This window comes from Lepisosteus platostomus, chromosome 20, assembly GCF_059453375.1.
Source record: "Lepisosteus platostomus isolate fLepPlt1 chromosome 20, fLepPlt1.hap1, whole genome shotgun sequence".
NCBI lineage: Eukaryota > Metazoa > Chordata > Actinopteri > Semionotiformes > Lepisosteidae > Lepisosteus > Lepisosteus platostomus.
Genome location: NC_142630.1, coordinates 5,742,648 through 5,766,948, shown reverse-complemented (window position 1 = coordinate 5,766,948; position 24,301 = coordinate 5,742,648). Strand labels below are relative to the sequence as shown.

At 42.0% G+C, this 24,301-nt stretch overlaps 1 protein-coding gene across 2 annotated transcripts in view; it reads left to right on the top strand.

Moving 5' to 3' along the window:
* Positions 1–24,301, top strand: part of wwp2 (WW domain containing E3 ubiquitin protein ligase 2) — a 118,341-nt gene that overhangs the window by 5,502 nt on the left and 88,538 nt on the right. For both annotated transcript variants that reach the window (XM_088613753.1, XM_088613754.1), the window contains 5 exons: positions 1,306–1,387; positions 4,330–4,486; positions 7,828–7,949; positions 16,235–16,372; positions 20,803–20,896. In XM_088613753.1, coding sequence (XP_088469879.1) covers positions 1,318–1,387; positions 4,330–4,486; positions 7,828–7,949; positions 16,235–16,372; positions 20,803–20,896 — 581 coding nt within the window. In that variant the 5' untranslated portion in view covers positions 1,306–1,317. Of the gene's footprint in view, positions 1–1,305; positions 1,388–4,329; positions 4,487–7,827; positions 7,950–16,234; positions 16,373–20,802; positions 20,897–24,301 lie in introns of those variants that run through there.

Below are 24,301 nucleotides of genomic sequence, written 5' to 3'. Positions count from 1 at the left end.
AAGCCCAAGGGTTAAAAATACTTTGAGATGTGTTTGGAAGCAGTCATTCTCTGATTTAATTCATAATCATATTTAGACAATGCTGCAGAATAATAATTAAAATAAGACAAAGCCAAAACGCATGGGGAAAAAGATATTTATGGCTGCCATCTTGCTAACAGGAACTTTGTCTTGGTGCTTTCAAATACAGTCGCTATCTTGAACCCGAATCCGTTGTCTGGTTTGGTTTTTCCGACTTGAAATTCTAGCTTAGTCCAACAATATTTCAACGCGGGCTGGTAAAAGGTTTTGGATAAAGTGTGATTTGGGGGAATAAAACACTCATTTAATGGTGATTTTCTATAGTGATCCTGTTTCAATATCTGTCTTTAGATTTTCATGTTTTTCTGAATTAATATGAGTGGTAGTTGGCATTGCTGTTGTCCTTGGGTACAGTAATACCTCCTACTACTCCAAATATAGGACTAACTCAAACTTTAACCCTACCCAAATACTGAACGGTACCTTCTTAATCTTCCATCTTCCATTCTTCTTGACATGTGTGAAGAGTAACACCTAAGAGGCTTTAAAGTGGCTCAGTAAACGTGTTTTCTGGAATTGTAGTTTTTGTCTGGAGCCCCAAATATCTTTGTCTCAGGGCTGGACAATGCCACCTCCTGACTTGGATTCTCCAACTGGTGTGGTGCAGTTGGCAGGGAGCCTCTGTGGTATTGTGTTCCTTAGCTGGGCAGGGCCTGCTTGAATTCCAGAGAAACTGCAACTCCAGCATGATGAACACCCGCAGGCCTTCAGTGAGAGAGGTGCCCTTTTCTGCAGTGTGCATGGAGTCTCTTGCGAGTTGCTGTAGAGCTGCTCCTCTTCCTGCAGTGTGCTCTGACTCCCCTGCGAGCCGCTGTGGAGCTCCTGCTCTTCCTGTGGCATGCACCGACTCTCCTGCGAGCTGCTCCTCTTCCTGTGGCATGCACTGACTCCCCTGTGAGCCGCTGTGGAGCTCCTGCTCTTCCTGTGGCATGCACTGACTCTCCTGCGAGCTGCCCCTCTTCCTGTGGCATGCACTGACTCTCCTGTGAGCTGCTCCTCTTCCTGTGGCATGCACTGACTCTCCTGTGAGCTGCTGTGGAGCTGCTTTCCTTCCCGATGAGTAGAAGCACACCTGCAGCTCCTCTTACCTCCTGGTGCAATGTGAGAGCTGGAGCTGAGTGGAGCTTCACGGAAAAACAATATGGGTCTTAAAACTACAAGGTGATCAGATGTTTTTAGAAAATGCTCTGCACCACTAACGTTAATATTTTCCTGTGTCCACAGAGCTGTAATGACATGGCATCTGCCAGTTCGAGCAGGTCTGGTGTTGGCCAGAGCTCCGAAAAGTCACAGTTGACCTTGAAAGGTAGGCAACCTCTTCTGCGTTATTCCAGCTTATGTATACTATGGGAGTCCAAGCCAAGGGTTGTGCTAAGAAGGTATGAGAGCACTGTACGAATCCCTCACAAATTTGCCCCAAAATACTGTGTAGTCTGCGAATGTGCAATTAAAATATATATTGCATCTTTTGTCTGTTGGTCTGATAATAAAATTCAGAACTTGCAGTTGCCAGAAGAGTTAGTCCTGTTGGTCACATTTTCTCTTAAGAAACACATCAGACTTTGGTCTTCTGCGGTATGGTTTCTTGCAAGTGAACTGATGTATAGCTCATCCTAAGGTAGAAAGAGAAAAGCAGAAACTTGGCGGAGGTAATCACTTCTTGCCGTTTTCAATTTTTTTGCATTTCACTCCAATAAACTTCATTTTGCGACAGTAACCAAGGACCTTGACTAATCAAAGACTTGATGCTCTGCAGTATTCCTCATTGAGAAGCACACTTCACATTGTTATTGACTGTGAACTGTGAGGTGGTGACTACTGTGACTGGGTGCATTTACATTTGAAAATCAGAAGAAAAATTACACAGTCATTGAAACATCTGGTATTATTGTTGATATTTCAAATAGCCTACTTCTAGAGCAGCAATAGTTTTTCTTTAACTTGGCAAATAAAGTTGTGTGCAGTTTTCTAATTGAGGGCTTGCTAGTGTTATCAAAGGATGTATGGAACCTGTATGTTACAGCAGTACATGCAAATCTGGATTGCTGTACTGTTGCTTTTGTTTGCCAATATTGGTTTGTTCTTTTGTTTTGCTGCCCCTCCAATACACACAAAACTAGATTCAGAGTTTGTAATCAACTTCAGTCTGGTTTGTTTTCATGCAGTTGTATCGCATACTGTCGTGTCTACTAACCCAAGGGGATTACCGTCACCGGCTGGAAAAATGAGGCTGTCAAAACACATTTCTTAAAAGAAGTGGAGTGATTTTAAATGTGGATGTTTTTTTTGTTATATTTTTTCCACAAATGAAATATGTCAGTGAAAACCAAAATAAACAAAATGGCTTCTATCTCTGAGAAATAAAATGTAAAATCTTATAGAAATTGATATCTTGAGATACAGTAAAAGCTAATTATTATGGATAATTCTTGATTTAGTGGAAGAATTAGAAGCCCAAACTGCCTCTGTGGGACTGTGGTACAGAGAACATCTGTCACAGCCTCTAAGAAGCAGATGCTTGATCAAGGATTCTCACCTTTAGTTCTGCAAAGTGTCTATCAACAGGTTTTCCCTGTATCTTTAAGATCAAAATAGCTTTGCACTCAAATTAAAGTTTGATTGGACCAGTTTTAGCCCCTTTCTCCAAGCCAGACTTCAGAAATATCTAAAAAGGTAGAAACTGCTTTTCACAGCTATCTAGGATTGATAGCTAATCTTTCCTAAATGCTTATATGATTCTTACTGTTCCTTACTGGTATCTGTAAAGTCTGGTTCAGTCTCCAATAAAAATTCTGACTAAAGCTCAAATCAGGTGTGCTGTGTCAACATGAACCGGGTGTCTGGGTTCCTATTCTACCTGCTACAAAACAGTAAATCAAATGTACTGAATTGCCTCAGCTTAATTGTCATACTTATGTCCTTTTGACAAATTTCAAACAGACAAAGACTTGATAGGCTGGTCAGTCAGGACATTTAACATACATGATAGTTCTTTAAAAAAGCATAGATCTTAAATCCACAGTTTGTGCTTTAAGTGCATCCTAAAAAAGACAAAAGTTTTCAGTACAACCTGGGTAGTTCTCGTTACACTGTTGGACGCTGAAATACCGCTCCTGTGATCTGCGAATGGGCAGCATGAGCATTGTGAGAAAAATCGGGGAATGCAAGGCTGGTTAAACTGGTGGGGACAAGCAGGAATGCATGATGCCTCCTCTGTCATTCCTGTTTTAGAATTACACATGAGGAGAAAGTCAGTGTCTCCTAATGAAGATGTTAAGATCAGAGCAACTGAACAGATTTTTTTTTCCCGTCATGTACAAATTGATTTGGCAGTCATTTAATTAAATAACACAATGGGCTCAGAGTAAGTTTAAAGGGGTGTCATGGTCAGAAATGTAATGTTGAAGTGTTGCTAATCAAAAGGTGATCCCATGGAATCTTATTTTCCCTTCTGATTCTCAGTGTCTATAAAGCCCCAAGTGATGCAAACAACTACCACTAGATGGTGTGGTTTCTCTTTGTGCCTCATGCCTTCAGTGGAAACTGAGTACTGTTACCCCTCTATCAGCTTAAAATCTATTGCCCAGTACTTCAATTCAGGCTCTTGTACAAATCCTGCTGAAGAAGCAGGAGAGCAGAATATATGTTAAACATTTGTTAGTGCATATTTACAAAACAAAAATGCTGAAATATCTAGCTTCTTGTCTAGTCTTGTCTTGTATTACAGCCTGCCGTGTGATGGAAGTCCTGCCGGTTTTCCTGCTGCATGTGTGTGCTCATCATTATCAATACAGCAGCAGCACTGTCATAACTGCGTGTTACTGTTTTTGTCGGCGCCTGAAGAGTCAGAGTCACCGCCCTGGGTTAAAGTGTATCTGCTCAGATTGGTGTCTCTCTTCTCAAAGACAATAATAATAACCTATGGTTATATTGTTTGAAATGCAGGTCGCTATTGAGAGTGTGATTGTAATATAATCTTATGGTTATCCATATTGGACATAATAGTGTGTGTTGAAAAAGGAACAGTTGATCAGGTGAAACGCCAAAACTACCCAATCTCACTGTCTCTGCGACTCTTACACTGACTGCGTCTTCCTCTAATGCTTACCCTCTCTAGTACGCTCTCTCATTCTTTCACAGCGTTACATCCTGGTACACTGTGGCTGTTCTTTCTTCTGATGACAGGCTGGCTCTCCCTCCCTTTGCCTTCTCCACTGACTCCATCCTTCTCTCTCCTTCTTGCTGCAGTGCTGTCGGCGAAGCCCCAGTCGCCCAAGTCCCCGAGCCGCCACTCTCGCTTGAACTCCTTCGTGGAGGTGACGGCCGACGGGCTCTCCAGTGAGACCAAGAAGACGGGCAAACGCTGTGGACACCCGGAGCTGCAGTGGAACGAGGACCTCACTCTGTAAGTGCCTCCCCACGTGCCCATCGGCTCAGATGTGCCATTCTCCGGACCCCTGCAGTTCCTTTTTTTTTATGTGCAGCGCGGGAGAAAACGATTGCAAGGCCCTTCTCGCAAGAAAAAATGAAGAAGCAAGGAAGAACGCCTCCATCTGGCATGTGGGTTGTCTGAAATTTAAGGGCTTCCAGTAATCAAAGCGCAATTAAAATTAATTACAGAGGTTCAGGCGCAGGTCCTTCCAAGATTCTGTCTAGGATGGGAATGTCAAGTGAGTGTATTTTCCTCCATGGCTCTCAAGGAAAGGAGGGCTGAAGAATCAACCCAGATATCTGGAGATGATCTTTCTTCTCCTCGATTGGGAACAGGATTGTGCTTTGGCCTGGGGCAGAGTTGTCACTCAGTGTGTGTCTAACAGGTAAATCATATGTAGTACGTATAGAATTGTCTGCTGGTAAAATCAGGGCGTGTCACCATCAAGAAACTTTTCCTCAGTATTAAGTCCTCAGTATATTCATCGTTCTTTTACTATCACCCCCCAGCTGGACAGATGTATTTGCAGCATCTGATGTAAATAACACTAATCCAAATTAGGATGCAATAAATATCAACATCTGCAGCATTCTACATGTAAACTGTTTTTTGGCAAAATATAATTTAATATGGATGCTCCCCAAACCTGCTGTCTATCACCACTTCTGTACTCCTTGTATACTAATGACTGTGTATCTAAATAAAAGCAAGTTTGCAGATGATACTGCCCTGGCGGGGCTAATAACAATAGGGGCTAATAGTGGAGATGGCAGATATCTTGAAGTTTCTTGGCACAACAATTTCCTCTACCTTGAAATGGGGGGCCACTGTACACCATAATGTGAAAAAAGCCCGCTATTTTCTCAGGCTGCTCAGAACGTTTGGTGCGTCTCAGGAAGCCATGGTCCCTTTTAAGGGGTAGCAGTTGAGAGTTTGTTAACCTTTTCTGTTGTGGCCTGGTTTGGGAACAGAGCGTCTCAAGGAGAAAACAGCTGAATAGAGTGGTCCACACAGCTTTTAAAGTAACTGTCTGTGACTTTGCATCTGTTGTTTCAGTATATACAAGACTGTTACATCAGAAAATTATTTTGAGGCATATATTTAGTAGTAGTGACCACTCTCATCTAACATCTCCCTTATCTGAGCTTCTTTCCTTCTGTACAATCCGGAACAGAGCGGTTTGGGAAGAGCACCTATCATCAGGCTATTTGGTCTTTTAACTCAACACTGACATAAAAATATGTAGTTTTAATTTTGCACAATTTTGATGATACACCAGAAAGATTGGGCTGTATTCTGTACTCAGTGAGTGGATTTTGTATCACTGTTATGTAGCATTTTATTGTATTTTGCATACAATAGGTGTATGTTATTTATGCTTTTTTTTCTTTTTCTTTGCTGTATCTGTTATTTTGAGGGTAACACAAAAAATGTCTAACAAGCTGGAGGTTTGGTTTGGCAGTATTTTAAACAAAGAGAATAAAAATCTTTCACAGGCAGTCAACGCTGTTCAGTGTAAGTTATTGCCTGTAGTTTGGAGACCACCGGTTCTGGTCTGGGCTAAGTCCTGTAAGCTCACAGGAGTTGGGGATTGCAATACAGTGCCTGCTGGGAGCTCCCTGCCGCTACCAGCACCAGTGGCAGGGCTTTCTTCGTTTGGTGTACACCACACTCAATTTGTTTGGCTGGTGATTTTATCAAACAACTTACATTTGCACTCATTTGTGCAGCTGGGCACTTCACTGGATCAATTCAAGGACACAAGACCACTGTTTCACCTGGAATATAAACCCACATGTATCCCAGTTGACCAGTGCTCCGAAGGCAGCCAGGGTTTTTCCTTCAAGTGAGCGTATACCTGTCATTGATTTTGAAAAAAATGGCAGAAAGCTTTTTGCAGGACTAGATTCATATATAATTTACAAGTCCTTTGTGTGTGTTCTGTGTAAAATAGACTGAATGATAGTTATATGTCTTTTTGGCAAAACATTGATTTCTCTTTCATACATTGTGTTGGGGATTTCTGGATCTATGTTTTCATAGCTGTCTAGACATAAAAGTAACACATCTGGATGTGGTGTTTTTGTTTTCCTGTGATACTGATGATTTTAATATTCCCATTAAAATTGTAAAATAACATGAATGCACAAACCATTTATGAATCTTGTTTGCATTAAATCCTGAACAGCGTAAAAAAGGTTTAGACAGAACTGTGATTTAGTTGTTTCGTAACCTCAGTTTGCATTTAGCTAATTCTTGTACCGCTCAATTTTTGTTTTTGCGATGTTTGGTAAATGGCAAATCTTGGAAGTAATCGAACAACCTTGCCGATTGTGCCGTGTACATTTCAGAGAACTTCTTCCCTGTGCTGGGAGGAATATTTTATTTTGTATGGAAACTGGTGGGGCAAAAGAAAATTGAGACAAGAAGTTCAGAAATTATTAAGAGAACTAATTCAGGCACAAGTTATGAACCTCAGCTGCAGATAATGTCATGAAAGGCAAGTTGCGTGGGGAAGAAATAGCTCACTCTTTCACATTCCACCCTGATGCCAGTTTTCCATTGCTGTGAACACTGCGCACGTTACTTGAGATTTCTAGCTCAAGTCTTTTCCTTCATAATGATGTCTATCAGGAAAATAACTCAGGGTTGTCACTGTTCAGAACTATGCTAGCACTGGATGGTAATTGTACAAGTTTGATCACTGCAATAAAAAAGTTTTCGTTTAAGCATCTTGAGATGTAGAAGAGGACTAATTTATACGTGTCCTGTGTGCTTAAGATAGAAATATTTAGTGATGAACACATTTTCCTACAGCTTGAAGTGTTGTAGTATGCTTAATCATTGTGTGGTTGCAATTGTGTCAGTTACGTGCTTGTAGTTAAATTGAGCTTATCCTCTTATTAAAGTATTTTAAAATACCAAGAGCTTGGGCTTTTAAGTGTTAGTAGAAGCAGGAAGTTGGCAAACTCAAAAAGTGTTGTAAAAGGGGGATTTTATTTAAGGCTGGGCAGTCAATAAAAATATTCATGTGAAATTGAAGAAGTCAGGAAAACTGTAACAAGAGTGCTTTTATTTAATGCCCAGCCTTAAATTTATGATGCCTGTTGAGTGTGCCAGCTACTTTCTTCTTCTTAAATAGCATGCCTGAAATATTTCTTTTCTTTGCTCAGATCTTGATGAGTTTTTACATTTGTGAGAGCACTGCACTAAATTTCGAGAGTGTACCCTGCCTTCAGTGCAGGGATGTTCACGCATTCTAGTAAATAGGGATGCCGATAGTGGGTTAACTGTGCTTCTGACTCCCTCGGCAGGAACGTGACGCCCCAGAGCCACCTGGATCTGAAGCTGTGGAGCTGTCACGCTCTGCGGAACGAGCTGCTGGGCATCGCCTCCATCGACGTCTACGACACACTCAAGAGCAACAATGGCAAGAGTGAGTGCGGTGCCGGCCCTGTGAGGGTCGCACGCTGTCGCAAACGCACTAGCACGCAAACATGAGGTGCTCTCAGTGCCACAAACACACATGCACACACTCGGTGGGTAACATGCAGCCAGAGCCACAGGCACTCTGCTGCACTGACATGCTGACCACTGAGGTGCAGTACTGTTAACGTATGCACAGTAATGACACAGCACAATCACACAGCAAAACACACTGACCAGCCCTGGCACAGTGTCACTGGGCTAGATGCTTGTTTATGTATTATACCTTTGGTAGGGTAGTTTGCATTCTCAGAAATACCGAGAAAAGCTGCACACTCATTTGGCCACATTATTCGGAAACCCTGGTGACTGCTATATCGATAATCTGTGAGCTGCAAAAAAAAACATGCCCAGTTTAAGATGGACAGACTGGGCATAATCTTGTCACATCCCGTCCTTCTAGTACAGGGAACCTCCCTTCGTTGAGTCGAGAAGTGTCTGCTCTTCCACCCCCGCAAATGAAAGAAAACCTAGTCTCTTTCTCATTGTTCAGATCAGATTCTGTTTTGTCACAGGAGATTTCCATGCGATTCATTTCTCCATGATTAAAGTGGGAGGCTCTTGTGTGGAAGAAGTTTTATTTTATGAGGTGTGTAGAAGGGTGAAACATGAAGGCCGCAGTGACTATCCGGTACAGAAACACAGGCTAATGGGAGCCCTGGGAGTCTGGCAATTGACTACAGCCTGCAGATTGTTTGCAGCCTGTCAGCAGGACCCTGGGCTTCCACAACTGAAACCCCATTCACGCGCGTTTTAATTGGGTTGAAATTACTGGGGAAACTCGATCCGGGCGCAGTTAAAAAAAAAAAACCCACCAGCCCAGCGAACAGAGGCCGATTCTGTTTTGCCAGCTTAAAGGCATATTCTTTTTGCATAAAAACCCCTCTGTGGAGAGGGCGCTCCGTATGACAGTCAATAGACCTTTTGGGGAACAGGCCCGGGCTTCTGCGCGCGTGATTTATAACCCGCTCTGTTGAAAAGCCGAGCGGCGAAGCGAGGCTCCCGCGGCCGGCCGGAGCAGGCGGAGCTGTTGAAACCCACATCAGTAGCGTCCCTTCCTCTGTTTTGGGGGATTTTAAAAGAACGGGTCTTTTTCAAACGCAATTCCGAATTTTCTTTACACTGTACAGTTTTTGTTTCCTGGAAAAGAAAGCTGTCTGGATTTAAATGGTTTTTCCTCCTGTGTGCTATTTGTAAATGTTTTTGGTATGATTTAGGTTGGGCTTTTCCTTCGTTTAAATTAGCATGCGTTTCGCCAGTCTCTTTTGAGTTCTCAATAAATGGACCACCAGACAGTTCAGCAGTAAAGGTTTGATGAACCTGATCTGATGATTAGAAATGCTTAGCACTAAAATAAGCTATTGTCAGTGCAGCTTGAATCTGGGCCTTGTGCAGGGCCTGATGCAGAAGTTCATTGACAAGACGCTACTCCTAGTAAAACGCAATAAGGTAGCGTTACGTACAAATCCTATATGAAGCAGTGACTCACCTGTAAGGAGTGGGTTGTTAAAGAAAAATTGCTAAGAAGATGTAAGTTATTTAATCCCATTTGTTTGAACATGTATTCCTTGCCTTTAGAGGTCGAAATACACCCAGAGCTTGTTAAGAGCTCTGTTACGAAAAAGCTAATTTGGGATTCAAAGTTGAAAAATGGAAAACAAGAGCTCAGACCCTTTGACTAGCCTCTGTGTTAGATGCAAGACATCAAATGATTCCCAGAATTTGGCTGCTGTAGGGTTTGGCAGACACAAAATAGGCTAGGTAGCAGATGGAGGAAAGTTTCATTTGGTCTGTCAACCTCTGCAACTGAATCTTTTTCTCCTCCTGTGACTTTGCATGTTCAGCCATAATTGCCTGTGTAGTATTAAACATAGCTTCACCTGTGCCTAGTTTACAGAGTATTCCACAAATATCAACAGCAAATCTAACATCTGCTGACAGGTCTTGGTGGCAGGCTTTGGAAGTACAAGAGCAGATCCCTCAGATGTTTTCCTCCCTACTTCACCAACCCTGAAAAAGGATGATGCACACAATGACTGGCCATTCCCAGCATAAAAACTCTGGTTCTAAAAACTGAGAGAAGAGCAAAGGCTTTAGTTCTTATCCCTTTCCACTTTACTTACTAGCTTGTGTGCAAGTCATTCCCTGCTGGCAGAGGGAGACCCGAGACCATTCGTATGTTTTCAGACAGTCTCATCCTGCCAGAATTTCACAAAGTGCTGAAACTGTGGTCATACATGTATCAGATATTACCAGCTACAGTCCTCAGTATGTGTTGAGTTTCTACACATGACCGTTCTCAGCATTAAAATGTCCTGCTGTGGCTTTAACAGAGCTTTGCACAATCTGGAACAGTTTCTTCTTTTTGTTTTCAGGTACCTGCTAATGGCATAACAGAATAAACTAAAGGTCCTTGGTGCTCACAGCAAGTATGTGGGTATCTATTGTATTGAAGATATGCCACCCACTTAGTAGGTGTTAGTTGGCAGAGGTGTATTCCTATTCCCACTCCGGTGAGCCTGTCTTCACCAGGCAGCTGGGCTCAAATGCAGTTCAGATGTCAACGAAAATATTTACTCTCTCCCACTTCAAGCCTCCAGTGAGGCTGAAAAAGTCTGTCCTGTGAACCCGGACAAAAAAAGCCAATTTTTCAGAAAGACTGATAATTGCAGCCGTGCTGAGGATAGCAGTGCAGTACCTTAAGGCTTTATGGTTCCCTCACCCACCTCTGTAAAATGATTACTTGTGTCTTGTTTGCATTTCTTAAATTGGCTTCTGTACTGTTTTTGTCTTCCGAAGTGCAGTTGTGATTTATTTATAATCCGCTTTTATCTGACATTAAAGGGGTGGGGGGTGCTGTTTGGTGACAGAATGATTGGCTCGAAGTCTTGGGTGACATCCACTCCTCTTTTCCCACCTTGGAATAAACTCCAGCTCTTTTTGAAAAATGGTTTAAAGTGGGGGGGGGGGAAAAAGAACTAATTTAATTTCTTCTTTCCCAGCCTATATTTCTTTCCTCTAGAGAGATTCACATTTATAAGATTACTGTCAACAAATGGGGAGCATGGTTGGTTCTGCAGGAAAGCACTTTGAAAATCAGCCTTTTAATGTACTTGCTTTGTGTCTCCATAGTGCTTTCATTGCTATGTTTGTCATGGAGCTTATATTTCCTGTACTGTACCCATGCTATAGCATTGATTTCGGTCATTGCATCATCAGCCCTGTTCGTGCACCATAAGCTAGTGTTTTAGCAACTCTGTAGATTTTCAGCTACAGTACTGCTGTAATCGGGTTCAGTATGCTGTTACTGCTGGATGGGAAATACTTTTGTCTGTACCAGTGCTACTTGTATCTTGTTAGAGCTCCTACGGCCTTTTTTTGCTCATATTGTGAACTAGAATTAATAAATAATTCTTTGCATTTATATAGCAATTTTCATCCCATCTGAAGTGCAGCACCCACTTGCGTGATGTCAGGCTGACGTTCTCTGCTTGCAGTCCCACTGCACATTTGTTTAAGCCTGGAGTGGAATCTGGGACAGTGGGTTTAACCCCTCTGCTCATTGGAAAAGTCACATGGGGCCTTGTAGTCAGGACCTTAGTCTGATGTCTCATCTAAAGGATTGCACCTCCTCCTGCACAATGTCCCCACTCACTGTAGTGAAGCATTGCTTTGGAAATTCTGGTACAGAGGGATGAGCACCAGCTATTGGTCCACCAACACTATTTGCAGGAGTGACCTGGATATTCTCGGAGGTCGTCCAGCCTTGCTTAGGTTCTGAGATGAGGCCGCGGTATGGTAAAGTGCAGTATTGCCGTTTGTGCTGTGCCAGTAGAGCTTATGATGTCTGTAGTATCTCTTCTTAGGGCCCTTCAGTCCGTTTCCTGTGTCATGCTTCTGTACTTAGCACCGGTTCTAACCCAATGGGTCGGACATGTTGTCTGCTCTGTGATGGAGCTGTTCTTGCTTGAGCTTTGCTGTTGCAAGAGTGCACTTTCTTTATAGGCACACAGCTGTATGATGTAAAAAGGAATGACAGCTGGGGCTTCGATTGTGAATGCAGACTGAAGGGATTGATGATGCTAATCCAAAAAGCTGTGGAAAACTAAGCATACTGATTTTTATTTTTTCAACACCCATAAAAAAAACCTCAGGATTTCCATTACATACACACAAAATTTGTTCTAAACAATTCCAATTTGTTCTGGTCATTTTTGGACCTGTGGAGATCACAGGTACAGCAATTAGCTCTCTCAAAGGAAGAGTTTCAGTCACCAGTGAGAACCAACACAGCAACGTTTGTGTGTAGGTTGAGGGGGTCCAGGAAGGCATTAGAATTGGAAGCTGAAGTGTTCTTTTGGTAGTTGGAGATGTTGAAAAGGCAGATTACACATTAGGATATACCTTGCTCTGCATTCCAAATGCATGGTATCAAAGTGATAATTTTCTATCCTTTCATAACAATCCTTTTGCTTTTTGGTGGTGTCTGTCCAAAAGCCAGAAAGAAACAGCAGGCAGGAAACCACTCAGAATGCAAAAGGATCTTTACCAGACTAAAGTTTTTATTTTCTTTGTCTTGGGACAGTACCCCTGAAAGCAGACCATACAAACATTGTTGCGTAGACGTGTAGTGAGTGTACAGAACTTATATGTGTTGTTAACCCCAAGATTCTCACAAGTTGAAAGAGAAAGCATCAGTTGGGGTGTAATCACTTGCTGATTTGACATTTTGCTGCAAAAAGCTAGTGGCTGGAGCCCAGTTTGGATAGCAGTTACACTGCCTGCTCTTCTGTAATCCAAGTCATGAGAGTGAGAGATGGAGCACTGAGGACAAGTTCATGCAGTGAAGAAATAAGAAAAAAAAACAGAAAAAGTAGAACCAGGCAAGAATAGCACATCAGCTTTGTGTGTCAGCTCAACCTTAGTGCGGACCACCAGGCTTCTTAACCACTTGCATGCAGATTGTTGTGAAGTGGATCTGCCAGCACTCAAGGAATTTCAAGGCAAGTTTCTCCCTCCCTGGATGTCTCAAAATTGCTTAAAAATGTCATGAGAGGGATCTGAGCTTTTTATCAGACTTTTCTGCCCAGTGCGCTTGCGTATCTTTGTACAATTACATGAAACGGCCTAGCTGCTCTGCGCATCCCAGGATGTTATTTAAACTCCAGAAAGGCCTGGGGAGGTGGTGGGGAAGGAATTTAAAGCAACAAATTTGTCTTATTAAAACTTGCGCAAATTAGGCCAGTTTTCATTTAGGCCACTTCATCCTGCTGTCTATATGTAGCTTGTCTAGCTGTGTACTGCAGAACTGCGGTTTCCCAGCTCTGCAGTTCATCTGATCCATGACTTTACATTGGATATGCCCATGTAATGCAAATAACTGAGGTGTTATGTTATGCCAAGTGCTGTCTGTGAGTGAGACTTTTCAGAGTGAGGAAAGCACATTCACATGCTCTTCCATCAACACTTTTGGAAGCATCTTGATGTCGCTGTACGTCAGAGAAACTCTTGTGTTCCTGCTGTGTTCCAGCAGATGGGAAAGTGTGTCATGGTCTGGCCGGATACCATTGAAAACATACTGGCAGAGCCTGAATGTTACCTAATCACCACGTGACATGGTCATCTAAAGCCCCTTTCTTTGAAACGTAGTTTTAGATAATTTTTTTTTTAACGTCTGGAAAACCTGAACTGAAAACCTGAGCTGTTGGCTCCTAAAAATCAACTTTCTTGAAAGCTGTAGACATATATGCAGCGTTGTTCTGCGGTTACAGGGATTAGGTGGGAAAATGAACAACGCCGCATTTTTGAAAATGAGCTATGACAGGAGCCCAGTGGAAACTACATTTTTTAAAAAAAACTGTACAAAGTAACTGAATGAGCTGCCTCCACAGTTCTGTCAGTCTGGCACAGGCACCCTCCAGAGAATAGTGCCTTCCTGACAAATATCTCGACATCCACCCATTAATCCATGTTTGCAGTGTATCTGTGTGTAAATTTAGGTTTTCCATGGAATGAAGGAATAACAATATTAAAAACCTTCAAAGTCTAACAAAAAAGGTAATCATGTACTTCTTCCTTTTCTCTGTACATACATAACTATGTAGTGAAAGAAAGGACATCAATGTTTTGAGACCACCAAGGATCTCTTTATCGAGACTGGAAGTTGCAATGGGAAGTGTAAATACTTCAGAAGTGGAAGTTCCAGTTATTCTTTCCTATTACTATTATATGATTACTGTATAATATAAGGATTATAATAACAGAATATAGTTACAGAATATAATAGGATAGTAAAAACACTGTTGTATGTGTGAGACTTCACATAATTTATTTTAAACAATATTATCAAGGTCGTGTTTAAAAATGGCAAAGAGTTTCATATTTACTTACAGTCTTCCATAATATGAAAGATGGCTTAAAACATAAAATGTAATTATTATAATGCTACAAATAAGGATCCTACAAAAGAGGATTAAAGTGATAAGGGGGTCATTGTTAAAAGATGAGTGATGCAAAACGTTTCTCAGTTTCCTAGCAACAGATCAAAATCATCTTCTCTCCTTGGAAATTAAAACCTGAAAAATGGGATGAACAGGATGGGTGTTATGCTCATGAGATGGGAGAAAGCGAAGCTGTTGGTGTTGACATTAACCAGGTACAGTCTATAGAAATCCCCAGTGAATTGAGGAGCAGGTGAGGATTAGCTGAGCATGGAGCGTGTTGACAGGGCTGTGCAGTTTCACAGGAAGTACTGTACAAGAGTCCTCTAAACTCTGGGAGGATGTGGTCTCCATGTGGATTTATGGAATCCCTGATGTCCCATTTCCCCAAGAAAACCAGTGTAATAGAATTATGTAGCATGACAATGGTCAATAAAATGAAATACAATAATATGAACCTAATAAATTAACAAAAAACAATATCATTCAGAATATCCAAGTTCTTTTGTTAATTAATCTTTTTTTATGGTTTAATCATACATGTGGTCTTGTGCAGAAACACAGAAAGGAATGCTTAATTTTATTCTATAATCTTTGCAGTGCAGCTCTACAGTAATGTCTACATTACTGTAATGTTATACAGTAATGTCTACCATCTCAGTGTTGCAGGAGACACCAGACAAGCTCAAGGTCTTAAAATGTTTTGCATGGGGGGGGGAAAAAAACCTCCAGATGCTGTATGTTTTAAACTTTAAAGGAACATATAAGTTATTAAATGAAATGCAGCATAAAATGATCTCAAAAACATTCTGCGATGATCCTGTATATTGCTTAGCTAATGTATTATGCAGTATAAAGAGGTCATTGCATCTATAGATAAAATGTCATCGTTCCCTCCTTGATAGTCATCTTGAATAGAGCGCACTACGAAGGGACCTCAATCACGTATTCAGAATTCTCAAAGGTATTTACATAGTCAGCCCATAGTGAACTGGAAGACCCAAGTTGAAACTACATAGTCATTCATTCAAAACTGAGAACCCGTCACCCTTCTTTACCCAAAGGGTTGCTGGGGTCTGGAACAGGCTGCCCAGCCTTGTTGTCAAAGCCAGTACCCCGGCTTCATCCAGAAATCCCTGGATGAGATCCTTGGATCGATTGGCTGCTAGCAGACGAACCAGCCAGATGGACGGAATGGCCTCTATTGATCGTAAACTGTCCTTATGATGCAACATCTGGATTTTGGCTCAAAAACAGGGATGAGCAAATCACATTTTGATCCGCAAAGCTGCCAAGGCTTTTCCACCACAACCATCCACAGGTTGGAAGTTAAAATCCGAGCCATTTTGTGCTTTACTAGTAATAGGCGGTTGTGTGTAAATGTTTTGTAGGCACAGATATGAAGGTGAGGTTTCTCTTTTTTTCCATGTTGTGGGGATAATTTGTACAAGTGCCTGCACTGTGTAAAAGCTGAAGATGACTCACTCTGCAGTGGAGGTCTGTTCCCCCATCCTGTTAGTTACTCACATTGTTAAAATCCATTGTCTTTACACGAGGCGGCAGCTCCTTTTCTGAAGACTGGCTGCTGAGGGCAGGGGTGCCTAGGTCTGGCAGCATGTCAGCGGCAGCCATTTACCTCTGCCTGGAGCTGTGTTCATATCTCTCAAAGGGTCAGAAAACTCCTGTTAAGCTGGAAAAGTGGGGGTTGAGTGCCAGAGAGGGGAGAAGGGGGTAAGTGTGGTGGGGCGCCCATCCGTAACTGAACGGATTATTCATTTTGTGTCTTTGGGTGCAGTGGAGAACGTCCAGCTGAACCTGGCCCTGCAGACGGAGAACAAAGGTTCCCTTGTGCCGGGAGGAGAGCTGACCGTGTGCCTGGACGGGCTGGCTGTTGATCTGGGAAGTTTGCCTAATGGCAGCGCTGTGACGGACAGTAAGTGCCGAGCTGCCGACGTGCACAAGAGCCGCCACGCCCGCGCGCGGGGGGAGCCCTGCCGTTCAGCGCGCCGTCTTCTTGGCGCTGGGAGTGGAGGATGGAGCAGGCGCGAACACCAGGCCTCGCGTGCTCCGCAGGCCCCCCAGCACCCCTTCGCGCAGATGGGGGGCGGAGGTGGGTAAGGCGGAGGGGCTCCCTGTGCTCGCTCACACGCCCCCCCTGCAGGTACCCCGCTGCCTCTTGCATACCGACATCTCTCCTCTTCACAGGACTGCGCAGACGTGGACAGTGGACACAGGCGCTCAGCCACGTGGCCACGACACAGATAAACACAGGGGTTTTGACTCTAGCTGTACAGATGCCACAGGGGATGTTTGCCGCTAGTCCAAAAGATCAAATTCAGCCACAGCAGTGTACATGCCTTTTACAACTTAAGGAAAGATAAATTGGTCGTACTATTTTGTCTTTATCAGACGCAGCAAGCAATATGCACTCTATAGGCAGGTCTTGCACTGTTTTTGTTGTAGATCTGCCAAGGCAAGGCAGTGTCGCAGCACTTCTCTGGCGCACCAGGGATTAATGCAGGAATATGCGTATTCACTCCAGCTGTTTTAGTCCTTAAAAAAGTAGAGGTTTGTTTATCTTGTGACAAAAGTAAGGGCAAACTTCACACTGTAATAATTCCTTTTCAGATCTGTGTAGGACCTTTGGGTCTTTGAAGGCAGCAGCTATTAATAATGCCATTATTAATTTTATTATTTACTGCATGTGTCATAAGCATAATTTATGTTATGATTCACTTTGTTTTCATTTCTGTTTAATCTCTACTTAACCACGTTAATGGCTTATTCTGGCAGAAACAGCCTCATTAGAAACTGTAAAAGGCCAATTTCCAGGGGAGTAAAAGATGATTAAAAACATGCCATGCCAAAAAAATGTAACGGGGAAGCAGTGCATTGGTTTTTTCCAGGAAGAGTGCAAACAGCCCCTAAAACAGGTGGAATTGACCATATTTCACATGCTGCATCTGTGTCCAGGTGTTTGTGTGCTTTGTAACCCTGCAGGATGCACAAGGTTAGGCTGCCAGATATGAGTATTTGCCTACTCTTTTTAATGCTTGTTGCTTTGTTGCATTGGTCTTTATAGTGATAATTTAAATAGCAGTCAATAGTTAAAATTACAGAGCACTCTTTTAATAGGATAATTGGACACTTTTATTGAGAAAGTGCTCTTTCAGGCAGCATATAATGGGGCTGACTGGCTGTGTCATATTTTGCGTCTTTTCCAAAAAATGGGTTCTTTGCAGTTAACTGTCAATTTAAAGTTAATAATCCTACTCGTAAGCTCTACAAGAGAACTTTGATGCAGTCGAAGCCAAGATCTTCATTATTTTTTGCCTGTAAGGTCACAATATCATTAAGAACAAATTAGCACGAATCAAGCTTAACCTTTAGAACTTGATTTGTTCTGTCTCCCTGATTGATAAAGATAAATCTTAGAATATTACAGCCCAGTTGGAAGGCAGTGATCAGACAAGATGTTCACTGCAGAACAATAAAAATGCCACATACTGTATCATTTTTTTATCGTTAGCCTGTCTGCTGTCTGAATGGTACTATAATAACAGTACTTGGATTTGTCTTGGAGTCATTTTAACCAGGGTTGGTTTTTGACGTCTCGGTAGTGACTTTTAATGATTTCTCTGGTTTGAGATTACTGGAACACTGGGCCTTGTCTGAGTCTGGGGTTCAGTTCTCGCTTGATTAAGGCTTCAGCAAAAAATAAATAAACATGCCTCACTTTTATCCAGCTAAAAATAAATCAATCTATTTGTCCCCTATATACTGATTTCACTTAGACTCCTTATAGTTAATTTGTAGCTGTGCAAAAGCTTTGCCAAGTCTAAACTATTGTTGCTTTGCAATACTCAAGAATCTGTAAAACTAATTTGTTGATCATTTCAAAGTGAAGAGAATGGTAGTGCTCTGGCCTAGTTGTACATAACTGCCTTGTTAAAGATAAATTTATTTTTGGAATCTTTTCTGGTTCTTTTGAGCATTATTTGAGTGGGACTGTTATTTCTTGGAATTCTGCCATACCGGTTAAGATGAATTCAGCTACTGAATGGAATTTAATGATTGCCAGTTTTTCTGTTTGGGGTTTCTGGACGTCATGCTGTTGTTTGAAAAAAAATGTTCTGACATAAATTCCAAAATTGTAGCATTAATGAAAAGGCAATCTTTAAAAAACAACAGCTTGGTATTTTGCTGCACTTGTAGAAAATCTTACTTTCTCTGCTGCTCAAGAGAATAACGATCTGAAATTATTGAAACTCAATCAGGTACTGAAAATACTGTTTTAAAAATTAGATATTTAAATTGCACCTTCTTGCAAGGAAATAAACAGATTTTATTTTTCATCTCATTAAAATGTAGCTGTAAAACAGTTGTATTGCATTGCAAAACATATCTTGGCAGCACTCATCTCCTGCCTTCATATTCTGCTGATCTTTTTTACTCCTTCCACACCCTTGCTCTCCTCTTCCTGTCTCTTCTTTCTCGTCCACGGTCATCTGAGTCTTTCTGCACCATTGGTTTGTTGCAGTGCAGTGTACCCTTGATCTGTTAGACGAGATCTTATTTGCTCTTTAGTTCTGATGTGGATGTTCCTATGACCCCTGTGGGCCAGAGGGTAAGACTCTTACTGAGTGCCCATGCTTAGCTGTGGAGTGGCCTTCTGCAGGGTACAGCACTGCTTATACACCAATAGAGGGTAGCAGTGACGTCAGTGAGAAATTCATTGCTCTTCCAGTTGGTGTTCAGACTGAAGAGTGATTCTCTCCCTATCTGATCTGCTTGTCATTGTCCACATTTTAGGATTAATATATTTAGACTTAACCTTCAACCCTTCCTGCAGTTTTCCATATACAGTATGACACAATAGTATGCTAGTTTCTAAGAAGTACTGATCTTTCTTTTTGAAAGATATGTGCGCTTGACAGGAGAAAAAAGTGTTAGAGGCGATAAATATCACCATCAACACCCCAAGGACGTTGATAACTTGTAAGTTATCAAAGTCCTGGGGGTGTTGATGGTGATATTTATAGCAGAAATTAAACTATTTGATTTTCCTTATTTTTTACTTCCCAAACATAGTGAACAGTTAAAGTTTTACATGCTCAAGTGTCTAAGCATTGGGCTGAAAGAGCTGGTTAAAAAGGATTTTTTTGTTTGCGTTCATGCTGTCAGAGGAACGTTTATGTGTAATTTGTTTTTCAAATGGTGTAATTGGGGGTCTTGATCTCGTATAGCACAGAACAGTGAAGTCCAGTGATCCTTACACAGAGCAAGTTTCTTCTTAGATTTTGACTTAATGGGTGACCTATGGCTCTACAGTGTCACACAGTATTATGGAGAGAAAATGATTTTCTTAAGTCTGAATGGCTGCTTTCTTAAAAAGGGACTGTTTTTTTTCCTTTTCCTGGTTTACCCACATGAGGACATTATTAATTTGCTCATAAACAGACTTTTGTTATCAAAAGAGCTGTGGGGTGGCTTTGCTTTACTGATCTGGCAGAGCGGTTTTAACATACAGTACCAGCAATCTCTGTATATCATCGATGACTGGAGACCAGGTTTTGGCCTGTTTTGCACCTGAACCTAATGTAGGAGAAATTGCTCTCAAAGATCCAGGAAGTCTTAAAGAAAACGATCCAAATATTTGTTTCTGTCTTGGTCATTATCTGGAGAAGCAATGACATTTCCTTGTCTGCTTAAGAATAAAACAAAATAGGCAATGAGGAAAAGAGGCAGTGTTTTCATTACAAGTTTTGTTTCAGTGTGTAGTGTGCAGACTGTGCACCAAATTCATGGTATTTTATACACACGTGCTCCTTCGTCACATTAGTGGGATCCGGTGTCCTAATTTTTGGCTCAGCTGAATTACCATTAATTTACTGTATTAAATATTAAGTAGGGGTGTAACCCCGGCATCCTGGCCAAATTTCCCATTGGCCCTTACCAATCATGGCCTCCTAATAATCCCCATCTCTGAATTGGCTTCATTACTCTGTTCTCCTCCCCACTGAGAGCTGATGTGCCCCCTACTGGCCCCTCTAACACCTCTTCCAGCAGTAACCTTAGTTTTTCCCAGGAGGTCTCGCATCAAGGTGCTGACCAGGCTCACACCTGCTGAGCTTCAGTGGGCTGCCAGTTGTGAGCTGCAGGGTGATGTGGCTGCTGGCAATTTGTGTTATAGAGTCTTGAAAACCGAGGCAAGGAAGGTTCGCTGTGTGTAAAAGGATTGTGGGGGGAAAAAGCAACTTGTAACGGGACCAGTAAGACAGACCGATGGGCGTTCTACAGTTGTTTTTAAGGTAACGGAGCAGGAAAGGTCATGTGTGATTGGATCACTCTTCTTGCCTTCAGAACCGCAGCAGAGCGATGGCCATGGTATCCGTCGGACCCAGAGTGAGGATTCACCGCCCTCGAGCTCCGGCAGCTGTTCTGGCCCCAGAGGAAGGTGGGTACTGTATCCACACGTGTCAAACCACAACTGCTCCCTGGACAGGAGCAGCCATCCACAGAATCCTCAGGGAACCTCCTACACCTTTTATCAGTAACAGCTTAGAAGTCTTCTGAAATCTTTGAAACCTGAAAGATGAGTAGTTTTTAACAGAGGCCTATGTGACTTCAGTGACATCAGAGAGACCTGCCACTCCTTTTTTCAGTGCTCAGTATAACTCTCCTGCTGAACACAGGGGGGCTGTATAAAGAATACAATAAGTCAGTGGATGATGATTGCCATATTCTTTTAAAAAAGATTTAACAGGCAGATAAATGGCGTTAATTAGAAGTTCACAGGCAGATAAGGATGGCAGAAATAAAAGTTGAAAGGTAGAATCTGCACACACTATTACACCTTTATTTGATGTAGAAACATGGGATCTTTTTGCAGATAAAATGAATGGCATGATGGCATGAAGAAAATTAATTCTAATAAATCCTGTAGGCGCCTAAATGTGAAATTCTGAGGCTTGTGAGGAAAATAAGAAGCGTTTTCCTCTCTGTAAGCATATTCTACTTGAGGAATTCTCCAAGCTGAATCTGGAGTAACTCCCTGTCTGGTGAATGGTGTGGGATGGTTTTTCTTCATGCTATACAGACAGGAGGAGGGTGTTTAAAGGGGACTTGAACTGGGAATAGCCGAGCAGTGCAAAAGCTTGGTCCCAGCTGTTCCGGTGTGTTGACAGTCTTGAATCACAGGCTTCCTCCGTTAACAGATCTTCTCACCAGCCCGACCTGTTTGCTCCATCCTCCCAGGCTTTACATTGCGCTGGTCTGTGGGACCGCGGGCAGAGTCACGGCCCTCAGATTATTTTGTGGTCATCACAGAGCCGGCCAGTGGCTGGTCAGGACTCTGCCGTTCTCCCGTGACGGCTGCTGTCTGACATCTACACTAGGGATTAAACAAGGGAAGGGTTAAGGCTGCAGGGATTTGGGAAGAATTCTGGGAGGGGGGATTGTTTTTGATTGAAGACTGTCTTGAAAGCCTAAAGCCTGCCGTCTGCATTTTAATGTTATGTCGTGTTCTGGTCCCTGGATCTGAGGAGAATGCCAGGGGTGGACTTGAGTGACCTGATTAAACTGGGCTTGCAGTCTTGCAGTTTTAATGGCATATTGTCTGTAGTTCGGTTTTACTTAGGAAAGAGATGGAAAAGGAAAAATATGAATATGAACAACTTCCTATGTGCTATTGTATCTTGTCAATGCTGCAAAATATGGTGTAAGAATATACTAGTGTAGGTGTCATATGTATTGTGGTTCAGAGTATTCTTGCTAAGGTGCAAGAATGAGGAGCCTTAGTTTTAGTCTTGGCTAAAGACTTGAGTTAAAGTTGTTCATGGAAGCTCTCCCACAGAGAACACTCATATGAGTAGATGTCTCCTTTTTTTCCCCAAATGTGTGTCATAAACATCATTGTTCTGCATCAGCATCTGTATTACAACCTTGCACAAAATAACGGACTGGACTACCAGCTGCTGCTGTTTGCTCCCTGTTGTGCATTGTGCTTTGTATTGTCACTTACACATTCACTCTCAAAGTCAAAGCTGCTTATTTTAAGGAGAGTGCTGTGCATACTATTTGGGTACCCATAAACTATTGGTAAAACACAACTTCCTTACGTTCCAAGTGGAAAAACATTTTACAAGGAATGTGAAAATTAGCAACAAGATATAATGGATTGGACTGAGACACCTTTCGAACACATTCCCCCAGCTCCCTGAAACAGGACAGGAAAAGTACCCACTCAACTTCTGAATTTCCCACGTTTCCCACTCCTGCTTCAGAGAGAATGATTCATTGTCTTTGTTTGGCTGGAGAAGATTTAGTCGGGCGGGAGTCATGATGATTCATGGATCTCTCCCTCTGGAGTTTTGGCCACAAAGGGAAAAATCTGTTTGGTGACCTACAGTTGTAGGTTTCATAGACTGTGTCTGCCACCTCTGAAAAATTACACCGCGTGACTGCATCTTTCTGAAGGAGAATGGTACACAGAGGTCTTCTTGAATTCTGGGAGGTGGGTATCATATTTCTCAGTGTGCTGTGAAATGCTTAAGAAGTTTGATTTTGGCATGTTGGTGTCATAACTGCTTGTCTGTTCACATGCAGTAAGCTTATTGTGCAGCTAGTGAACAGAATGACTGTTAAATTCCCATTTTTGAATTTGTACACGATAATAGCATACAGTAGCATGTGTTGGAAATTTTAAACTATTTTTTTGTTAGGTTTTATAAAAAAATGATTACATGGAACAATCCCATTTTAATGTAACTGTGTTCTTCTGTCTCTTAGGCTTGTTGATCTGAATTTTAAGTGAACTAGAACATTAGAGTAGTTTTCTCAGCTCTTTGTCCTGTTGGACATGTTTTTTTGGATCTCTAAAAACTTAATGAAAATAAAACCACCGAACAAAAGAGTTCTGTTCTCTGATCTTTTTCATAGGGATGTACAGAAAATGCTGTACTGTAAAACCTGCAGGAAAGTCTAGAAGGTTCAGCACTGAGTTCTGAAAAACAGCAAAGAGAGGCTGCAGTTTAACCCATGTGCTGTGACTAGTCCTACAATATATAACATAGAAGAAGTAAAGCTGAGGAATCTCCCCACTGGATTGCAATGAGGCTGGCTTTAACAGGGAGCAGAGGGAAACGAAACTCAGTAGTTCACAATTAAATCTCTCACATGCTTTGGATAAAAGTGTCTGCTAAATGACTTGGTTTGTTAATATTTATGAATCCTTTTAAGTTGCCCTTTTCTCATTTGGATAAGGAAAAGATGTGTAGAAGAGGAAAATGGATGAGGGCAAAGAGTTTAAGCAGAATCTTCCCAGCTTGACCTCACAGTGCTGCAGATATATTAACACACCACCGTGAGGAATCTGACAGGTGGCATCTGTATGACAGGAAGACGTATGGTCCTGTAAACCTTTTGTTTTTTCACACCACTGGCAGTTTGTAGTGGGTATGGCCGGGGGTGGGTTTTAAGGGATAGGATGAAGTGCATGTGGGGTCGTGTCCATGGGATTAGTTTAAACTATTTATTTTCAGAACTCTCTGAAGTCTAAAGAATTACAGTACGCTCATTTCCTCCGGTTCAGAATGTCAATCTTCTGAATCTGAGGTGGGGTGTTCAGTTTCTCCCCTAACGCCTTCAAAAGAAACATCACCTGTGAGAATAAATAAGGACTGGTAAATGGTAAATGCGCATTTTTCTTAGTTTTACAGTCATCATAATAATCTTGTTGTGATGTCTCTGCAGTCGTAATAGAATATTCAAGATGAGAATTTTAACGTGTCAGTTCTAGAGATCCTAAATCTCAACAATTATTGCTTCTGAGCTACATGATTTATAAAGGCAAAGGTAGTAA